The sequence below is a fragment of the Durio zibethinus genome, chromosome 12 (assembly GCF_047325235.1).
Source record: "Durio zibethinus cultivar Kanyao isolate XHJ-2024 chromosome 12, ASM4732523v1, whole genome shotgun sequence".
In the NCBI taxonomy this organism is placed as follows: domain Eukaryota; kingdom Viridiplantae; phylum Streptophyta; class Magnoliopsida; order Malvales; family Malvaceae; genus Durio; species Durio zibethinus.
Window position 1 is genome coordinate 12465524 of NC_143173.1, and position 9074 is coordinate 12474597.

General features: G+C 32.0%; 3 protein-coding genes across 4 annotated transcripts; all 3 read left to right on the plus strand.

Annotated features, from left to right (window-relative positions):
* Positions 1 to 318: 318 nt before the first annotated feature.
* Positions 319 to 1564, plus strand: LOC111297561 (putative receptor-like protein kinase At3g47110). The gene is made up of 3 exons (XM_089741780.1): positions 319 to 414; positions 590 to 854; positions 1287 to 1564. The coding sequence occupies exons 1-3, from the start codon at positions 319 to 321 to the stop codon at positions 1562 to 1564; spliced, it is 639 nt and encodes a 212-aa protein (XP_089597906.1).
* A 951-nt stretch (positions 1565 to 2515) lies between these two features.
* Positions 2516 to 3419, plus strand: LOC149515707 (putative LRR receptor-like serine/threonine-protein kinase At3g47570). Its single transcript, XM_089741781.1, has 2 exons — positions 2516 to 2636; positions 3043 to 3419. Exons 1-2 carry the CDS (start codon positions 2516 to 2518, stop codon positions 3417 to 3419), a joined length of 498 nt encoding a protein of 165 aa, XP_089597907.1.
* A 1744-nt stretch (positions 3420 to 5163) lies between these two features.
* LOC111296096 (cysteine-rich receptor-like protein kinase 26) lies at positions 5164 to 8848 on the plus strand. Of its 2 annotated transcripts, none has more exons than XM_089740616.1 (7): positions 5164 to 6108; positions 6203 to 6334; positions 6553 to 6680; positions 6845 to 7055; positions 7247 to 7484; positions 7933 to 8083; positions 8347 to 8848. In XM_089740616.1, the coding sequence occupies exons 1-7, from the start codon at positions 5319 to 5321 to the stop codon at positions 8695 to 8697; spliced, it is 2001 nt and encodes a 666-aa protein (XP_089596742.1). In that variant the 5' UTR covers positions 5164 to 5318; the 3' UTR covers positions 8698 to 8848. The 2 variants fall into 2 exon arrangements, with proteins under 2 accessions (XP_089596742.1, XP_022745886.2); XM_022890151.2 differs by having other exon boundaries at positions 6556 to 6680.
* The last annotated feature ends 226 nt before the right edge of the window (positions 8849 to 9074 follow it).

The window sequence follows — 9074 nt, forward strand, 5'->3', positions numbered from 1 at the left end:
GAGAATTGTTCATAAAGATATTAAGACGAAAAAAAATAAATAGGTGTATTTTCTGAATAGATTAATAAAAGTGACTGTATGGTCATCAAAATCCAGGGGAAGGGAAAAAGATTATTAATGTTTAACGTTCCATGAATATGTCGCACCAATGTACCATGAATATAATTTTGCAGGAATAGATTTTGATGAGCATATGGTCACATAATTTAAGCATCTGCAGTTGTGGCTTACAAATTTGTAATGAAATGATTGCCACAGTTCAGCAATTTCAGCTTTTTTACTTTTTATGGACTTAAAATAAAAGACCTGCGCAAATCAATGGATGGGTTTTCCTTAGCAAATTTGATACGTGTTGGTAGCTTTGGCTCTGTGTTCAAAGGGATTCTCAATGATGGTAGACTTATTGCTGCCAAGGTACTCAACCTTCAGCAGAAGGGAGCAATCAAGGTCTACATGGCTTAATGTGAAGCTTTGAGGACAATTCGACATCAAAATCTTGTAAAGATCTCAAACTGTTGCTCGAGTATGGATTTTAGAGGCATCAATTTTAGTGCTTTAGTTTTCCAGTTCATGCAAAACGGGAATCTAGAGAACATGCTGCATTCAGAAAACGAATGAGCAGAACCAACAATTGAAGCTTAATATTTTCCAGAGATTAAATATTGCCATAGATGTGGCTTCTGCACTGGAATATCTACATCACTACTGTCACGCTCCAATCATCCACTGTGACTTAAAACCAAGTAATGTTCTTCTTGATGTTGATATGTATGCATATGCAAGTGACTTTGGTTTTGCCCAGTTCCTTACAGAATGCACAGATATGTACTCTCATAATCAAACCAGTTCAATCCGTATATGAGGATCCATTGGTTATGTTGCTCCAAGTATTTACTTCATTCTCTCACTCTGGTTTTGCATACTCAACCAAAACATAAGCACATACCTTTCACTCAATTATTAATTGATTGCAAAAACTTCAACACATATACGAAATACAATTCTGTTGCGAGATAATAAGTTTGTATACCAATTAAAAAAAACACCTTGTTGGCAGCAGAACTTGGAATTCTATCAGCAGTAATGAATCTAAGCAAATGTCAGCAACAAGAGAAATTTTCTAATGAACCCCGAAATTCCTACCGCAAATTTTTAATGTAACAAAGAGATGATTTACTTTTTCGTTAATGATGCATATGCTAATCTATATATGTGTGCTCTATTGCAGTTTCAATATTTATGATCTGTTTTCTATTTTGTAAGCTCTATTATTCATTGGTTTCAAGGTGCAGAATATGCTATGGTAGGGGCAGCATCTACTTATGGGAATGTCTACAGTTATGGAATCCTGTTGTTGGAGATGTTTACAGGTAAAAGACCAACGAATGACATGTTTAAGGATGGATCAAACCTCCACGAATTTGCAAAGAATGCTATACCAGGAAAAGTAAAGGAAATCCTGGATCCTGCAATACCACTAGAATTCTCAAGCAATGGAAGAGATAAACTAGAGCAATGTATTGTTTCCATACTTAAAATTGGAGTCATATGTTCAGCAGAATAGCCTAGAAAGAGAGTGAATACGAGAGGTCGGCAGGAGCTCGCAGGCAATCAAAGACAAGTTTATAGAAATAAGTTCCCAGAGGAACAGGCAAAATCGTGATTAATACCTTAATTTTAATTGGCTGTTATTTGTTTCATTTTTATTTTCTGATATTTATCATTTCCATTGCTAAACTAAGAATCCAGAAACTTGAACTTCTCGGAGGTTCTGAAGGGTGCATTTTATCTGTATAATTTGGAAATGGCCTGCTCATTTGCCTTTTTTTTTTCAGTAATTTTGTGGTTAATAAAATTGATTGATTTTCCAAAGAACAAACAAAAACATGATTACAAATTTTGTAGTTAACATTACTTCTTTTCCTTCACTTATTTTTTCTCAAATTTTTTATTTTTTATCCGCATAATAATTATTTTTTATCCGCATAATAACTATGTGATGTTAAGTGTCTAACAAAAAATAAAACCTAATACTTAAAATATGACTTCTTTTATTTAGCAGCAAGATATTTTAAAACTTTCACTACAGCAAAATGACATATTAACGGCAGTTTTATAGCGGTCTTTCACTTACAAATGCTGTTAGCTTCCGTGTTTTTATAAAACTTCAAGCGTTTATTATTCAAACACCACTAAATATTCAAATAGCGGCATTGTTATTTATAAACGTCACCCAAAACTTGATATTAGAGGCGTTTTTCTACTAAAACACCTTGAATATTTTTTATTAAAAGTTTCAGTGAATAGTTAAAGCATTTTTTGGCATACAACGCCTTCAATAATCTAATAATCATGTCATAAAAAATTGTATGAGATTAAGGATATTTTTCCAGAGATTTAATATTTCTATAGCTGTGGCTTCTGCACTGGAATATCTACATACTACATCACCACTGTCATACTCCAATCATCCGCTGTGACTTGAAAACCAAGTAATTTTCTTCTTGATGTTGATATGCGTGTACATGCAAGTGACTTTGGTCTTGCCAAGTTCCTTACAGAATGCACAGATATGTACTCTCACAATCAAACCAGTTCAATCGGTATGCGAGGATCCATGGGTTATGTTGATTCAGGTATTTGCTTCATTCTCTCACTATAGCTTGCATACTCAACCAATTCATAAGCACATACCTTTCACTCAATTGTTAATTGATTGCAAAAACTTCAACATATATACGAATACAATTCTGTTGCCAGATAATAGGTTTGTATACCAATTAAAAAAAAAAACAGCTTGTTGGCTCAGAACTTGGAACTCTATCAGCAGTAATGCAGCTAAGCAAATAGTCAGCAACAAAAGAAATTTTCTAATGAACCCTGAAATTCCTGTTCCAAATTTTTATTGTAAAAAAGAGATGATATTCTTTTTGATTACCGATACATATGCTAATCTATATATGTATGCTCTACAGCAGCTGCAATATTTATGATCTTTTTTCTATTTTGTATGCTCTATTATTCATTGGTTTCAATGTGCAGAATATGCTACGAGAGGGGCGGTATCTACTTATGGGGATATCTGCAGTGATGGAATCCTGTTGTTGGAGATGTTTACAGGGAAAAGACCAACAAATGACGTGTTTAAGGATGGATCATACCTCCATAATTTTGCAAAGAGTGCTATACCAGAACAAGTAACGGAAATCCTGGATCCTGCAATACCACTAGAATTTTCAAGTAATGGAAGAGATAAACTAGAGCAATGTATTGTTTCCATATTTAAAATTGGTGTCATATGTTCAGCAGAACAGCCTAGAAACAGAATGAAAACGAGAGAGGTCAGCAGGAGCTTGCAGGCAATCAAGGACAAGTTTATAGAAATAAGTTCCCAGAGGAACAGGCAAAATCATTATTAATACCTTCATTTTATTTGGCTCTAATTTGTTTCATATTTATTTTCTGATATTAATCATTTCCATTGCTAAACTAAGAATCCAGAAACTTGAACTGCTTAGAGGTTTTGAAGGGTGCATTTTAGATGTATAATCTGTAAAATGCCAGCTCATTTGCATTTTTTTCAGTAATTTTGTGATTAACAAAGTTGATTGATTTTCAAAAGAACAAACAAAAACATGATTAAAAATATTGTTCATAATATATTGCAAGCATAATGGCCAAATATATATATATATATATATATATATATATTCAACCATTCATTTGAAAAATTGTCGACTAATTTTAAAGTTAATATAACTTCTTTTACTTCACCTATTTTTTCTAATATTTTTAGTTTTTTATTGGTTTAATAGTTTTTTTATGTTGAACATCTAACCTAAAATAAAATTTAATATTTAAAATTACCACTTTAATATATGAAATTCTAGTTATTATTAAAGCCCTTAATTTAGACTATGAAAGAAACAAAAGATCAAAGTATTAATTGATTCATGTAGTTATAAAATTTAATAAATTTAGAATTCGAATCCTAACATTTATTATTCCTTCTCTTATCTTAAACTGTAACCTTTCATGCGAATATATATATATATATATAGATATTAATAGAGGGAAATTATTGTCATGTATCTACTATAACTTAAAAAAGGAAAAGTCTTTTAGCAAACAATGATTTTTTTTTCTATCTTTTCAAAATTGTATGAAAGACTCATTGTTGGTTTCTGAGAAAAAGATATAAACTTCCACTGGGACCTTGAAACAAAATATAGAACTTTTAAGGTTTTTGTGAAGAATAGTATCCAATGAATCTGAGTCGCAGAACAAATGATGGTACCTTTTCTCAATATTCAACATAGAAATTTACGAATTGAAAATTCAATATTGACAGCCTAAAGTTGTATAGATATTATCTTTGATTGCAAATAAATCTGAAAATTTAAAATATGACGTAATGATATAATAAGAATATGATACGAGAATAAAAAAAAAGTTATCTAGTTTAAAATTTTAATAATGATTATATATGAGTTTAATAAAGCTAAAAAAACATATTTTATGTTTGTATTGATATAAATTATGATACATAATTTTTATATAAAATTTGATATAAATATATAAATTTTAATATTTTATACAACATATAAATATATAAATCATCAAATTTAATCTCGAATTTGTGATGATATAAGATTATCATGATAATATTACATGAAATATGTAAAGGTTGAAGTTTTAGCAGCTGATCAATTCACGCAAAATGTAATGGATGACTTTTTCTTAATTAACCAAAAAATTAGGTTGGAATTTTTTGTCCAACATTACTTGCTTTTGTGAATCACTTGTTTGACTTTTGAATTTTGATGTTTACAAGTATTAAAATGTCGTATCTAAATTTATTATTGTTATGAAATTTTTATATTATTATTTTAAAATATAGTATATGAATAATATATATTTTTAAAATTTACAATTTTTTTAAAAAATGGAGTACTATAATTCCATAATTTGCTCAAACAAATTATCAAAATTGAGTTCATTATTTGATAAAAAGTTTCATTAAAAAAATATAATTGGATGAAAAAATTATTAATTTTTGAATTAATTACAAAACCGCTGGTATATAATACCAAATCATTTTTTTTTATTAAAGAAAGTTCGTTGATAACTTGAATTCTTGATGAGTGATTACTGTTCAACAATTGACGAAGAATAATTCAACGTTATGGACTGTTATAATTCGAATACCAAACTTACAATTAACTAGTCTCAATCGAATCCCACTTCATGCTATACAATCCTTGAAGCCAAATTCGTATCCATTTAAAAAAAAAAATTCATGTGAATAGGTTGAGACGATGGCAGTGGCTTCTTCAAGTCTTGCTATCTTCTTTTCTTCCATTCTTGTTCATCACCTTCTTACCCTTTCAACCGCTCAGCAAGAGCTGCGCTATGTCAACTGTGATAACGGACGCGGTAACTTTTCCGCCGACAGTCCTTACCCGGATAATCTCAACCATGTTCTATCTTCCTTCTCATCCAACCAAGGAAATGACTATGGATTCTACAATGCATCCTTTGGCGAAAACCCTGACCAAGTTTTTGCGCGTGCGCTTTGTCGAGGAGACGTTGAGCCAGATATTTGCCGTTCTTGCATATCGGACGTCAATAAGAAGCTGCAATCAAGCGTTTGTCCCAACCAGAAGGAGGCAATTTTGGGGTATGATGAGTGTATGGTGTTTTACTCAAATCGCTCTATCTTTGGCATTTTAGAAACTTTGCCTGGTATGCATTTGTGGAGTCTAGTCAATGCCTCAGATCCTGAAGGCTTCAGTGAGACATTGAGGCCGTTGTTGGAAACATTGCGGAGAGAAGCTGCAGCAGGAGATGCTCTCCGAAAGTTTGCAGTAAACGATAGAATCACTCCCAATTACCAAAGAGTGTATGCACTTACGGAGTGCACTCCTGATTTATCCGAGCAACAATGCTTGGATTGTCTGGACCAAATTATCCAACAGCAGCCAGATTGTTGCACTGGAAGGAGCGGAGGCAGGGTCATAGGCCCAAGTTGTAATTTCAGGTTTGAGAAAGATCGTTTTTACAACATAACGCGAACGCCACCACCAGTATCTTCTGCCTTGCCTGAAGGTATATCTTATAATCATGCTCGTTGAGTTATATATAAAATTCAAAACTCAGAAAAGTTTTAATATGTGACAACACATATCTGTTTTTGTGACAGGAAATAAGAAGAATAATACATCTCGAACTGTCATCATCATCGTTATTCCAATTGCTAGTGTCATGGTACTAGTCATCTGTGTCGGTATCTTCCTGAAAGTAAGGAAGAGGAGGGGAAATTATGTTCAATACAGTAAGTTAGACGACATTATGCTGTTTCAGCATCTTCTAATTATGTAGATCATGGCTTCAAAGATTTTTTTTGTTTTTTTGAAAAATGTAAACAAAAATAATCTAATCCTGGAAAGATTACGGAATTCTACTAGCCATGCATGCATCTATTCTTTAAAACGAAAAGTTCAAACATTTAGCTCAGTCTCCGCTAATCACTAGCTTGCTCCTCCTTTCCAGTAGATCATGACGAGGAAGTTATCACCGTAGAGTCTTTGCAATATGATTTCAGCACCATTAGAGATGCAACAAATAACTTTTCTGATGAAAATAAGCTTGGACAAGGTGGCTTTGGGGCTGTTTACAAGGTAAACATATGCATGACGTTGAATATCAAATGCCCTCAATGGAGTTGAACCTGATTTCACTAATTTATCAACAGATCATGTGGCTCTATGTTAGCTATGTGTTCGACATATATTAGATATATACTTTGCAAAATAGCAAATTTAATGCCTTTGTTAATTTTCAGGGTAGGCTTGCCACCGAGCAAGATATAGCTGTAAAAAGGTTATCCAGGGATTCAGCACAAGGAGACCTAGAATTCAAGAATGAAGTCCTCTTGGTGGCCAAGCTTCAACACCGGAATTTAGTTAGACTTCTAGGTTTCAGCCTGGAAAGAAATGAAAGACTTCTTATCTATGAGTTTGTGCCTAATTCAAGCCTTGATCGCTTCATATTTGGTATGGCTGCATTTTATCTAAGTATTAATGAATTTCAACTGAATTTTGCTTGTTCAACTTGGACAGAGCAGATCAGTGTTTATTTCATTTTTGTTACTAGAACTTAAGCACTACTTCTAGTTATAGTTAAGCACACCATGATTGATATCTTAATTGCATTGAAGTTATTACATTCTTGTATGAACATATAGATCCAAATAGGAGGGAACAATTGGATTGGGAACAACGCAACAAAATCATAGGAGGCATTGCTCGTGGACTCCTTTACCTTCATGAAGATTCTCGGCTTCGAATAATTCATCGTGATCTTAAAGCAAGTAATATTTTGTTAGACATAGATATGAACCCTAAAATCGCTGATTTTGGCATGGCAAGACTATTTGCAATGGACGAAACACAAGGCAATACAAGCAGAATTGTGGGAACCTAGTAAGTTCTAAACATGATAAACTAATTTTGAGTAAATTCCATTACGAGCATGTTATAACCTTTTTGGCAATGTTTCTTTTTTTCTTTGCTTGCAACTTAAAAAATATGACTTTTTTTTATCCACGACTTTTTAATTTGTTTCAATTACTTCATCCCATTAATGTATTATTAAAATTTGGACAAAGTTGATCATGTGTATGTCTATTCAAGTGTCACGTGGCAAATTTCGTCCATATTTCAGCCAAATTCTATCAATGTATTGATGGATTATTTGATTTTAAATAAATGCAAAAGGTTGTGGATGAAAAAAATTAAGTTTTTTAAGTCATGATTGAAAATAAATCATTATAAAAAAATCAAAGTACTATTAATGCTGCAATTGATTAAGAGAAATACCTATATATATATATATGATTATAATAATTTTTTATTAATTCCTGTTTTGCAGTGGTTATATGGCTCCGGAATATATAATGCATGGACAATTTTCGGTAAAATCTGATATCTTTAGCTTTGGTGTATTGATTTTGGAGATTGTAAGTGGTCAAAGAAATAGTTCTTTCCGCAACGGAGATAACTTGGAAGATCTTTTAAGCTATGTAGGTATAAAATTTATTAATTATTTATTACATGCTAACTTATAAAATATGAAATCTAGAGTTTATAAAGGTCGGTTAGTTCATGCAATCAGTATTTAGTAAATTTGAAATTTAAATTTCAACATTTATATCCATTTTTTATCCTAAATTATGACTTTTTTTCATAAAAAAAAAAAAAAAAAAAAAAAAAAAACTTACAAAAATGTGAAATACGAGCAAAAATATATAGTGTAGGACCATCTAATATTGGTAAATTTTTACAGGCATGGAAAAATTGGAGGGAAGGGACAACACTGAATCTCATAGATCCTTGTTTGAAAGTATCTTCAACAGCTGCAATAACACGATGCATCCACATTGCCTTACTATGCGTGCAAGAAAATGCAGCTGACAGACCAACAATGGATTCCGTTGGTATCATGCTTAATAGCTACTCGCTCACTCTTCCGGTGCCGTCTCAGCCAGCATTTTTCATTCAGAGCACCATTGAATCATCAGACCTCTCTTCTTCCTCATCGGCATATGCTTCAAGGCTCATGGATCGTTCCATAAATGATGAAATTCTCACCTTCTCCAAAAACGAGACGTCAATTACAGAGTTAAATCCTCGCTAGTGCTAAGGAATGGATGTTGGTTTCTGTTATTTTATTAAGCATAAACATTTTTTGCATATTCGAAGTACTTTTCTTTTCTTTAACGATAGTGTTTTAAAATGTCATGTCCACCTTTTTTTATTGTAGTTCATTGAATTCTTTTATATGGTGATGTGCCCAAATTTTATATAAAAGATTTGTGAAAATTTATTATGATATATGTATGAGATTTTTTCATAAAAAGTTTAAGGTAAGGGAAGATTCTTTCATTTAAGGATTAAAGTAAATCACAAGTATCATAGAGAGTTTGTATTGGATTTATAAATTATCTATCAAAGGAGAGTTCATAGATAAAAGTATATCAAATAATAGAAGAACTTGAGGGCCTACAATCATAT

What these genes read in the sequence shown, in the direction of transcription:
- LOC111297561 (XM_089741780.1), top strand. Translation starts at nt 319, where the DNA reads ATGGATGGGTTTTCCTTAGCAAATTTGATACGTGTTGGTAGCTTTGGC. An exon ending in GTAGACTTATTGCTGCCAAG is followed by an intron (nt 415 to 589) that starts GTACTCAACCTT and finishes ACGGGAATCTAG; the next exon opens with AGAACATGCTGCATTCAGAA. An exon ending in TAATCAAACCAGTTCAATCC is followed by an intron (nt 855 to 1,286) that starts GTATATGAGGAT and finishes ATTGGTTTCAAG; the next exon opens with GTGCAGAATATGCTATGGTA.
- LOC149515707 (XM_089741781.1), top strand. Translation starts at nt 2,516, where the DNA reads ATGCGTGTACATGCAAGTGACTTTGGTCTTGCCAAGTTCCTTACAGAA. An exon ending in CATGGGTTATGTTGATTCAG is followed by an intron (nt 2,637 to 3,042) that starts GTATTTGCTTCA and finishes TTCAATGTGCAG; the next exon opens with AATATGCTACGAGAGGGGCG.
- LOC111296096 (XM_089740616.1), top strand. Translation starts at nt 5,319, where the DNA reads ATGGCAGTGGCTTCTTCAAGTCTTGCTATCTTCTTTTCTTCCATTCTT. An exon ending in ATCTTCTGCCTTGCCTGAAG is followed by an intron (nt 6,109 to 6,202) that starts GTATATCTTATA and finishes TTTTTGTGACAG; the next exon opens with GAAATAAGAAGAATAATACA. An exon ending in GCTTTGGGGCTGTTTACAAG is followed by an intron (nt 6,681 to 6,844) that starts GTAAACATATGC and finishes GTTAATTTTCAG; the next exon opens with GGTAGGCTTGCCACCGAGCA.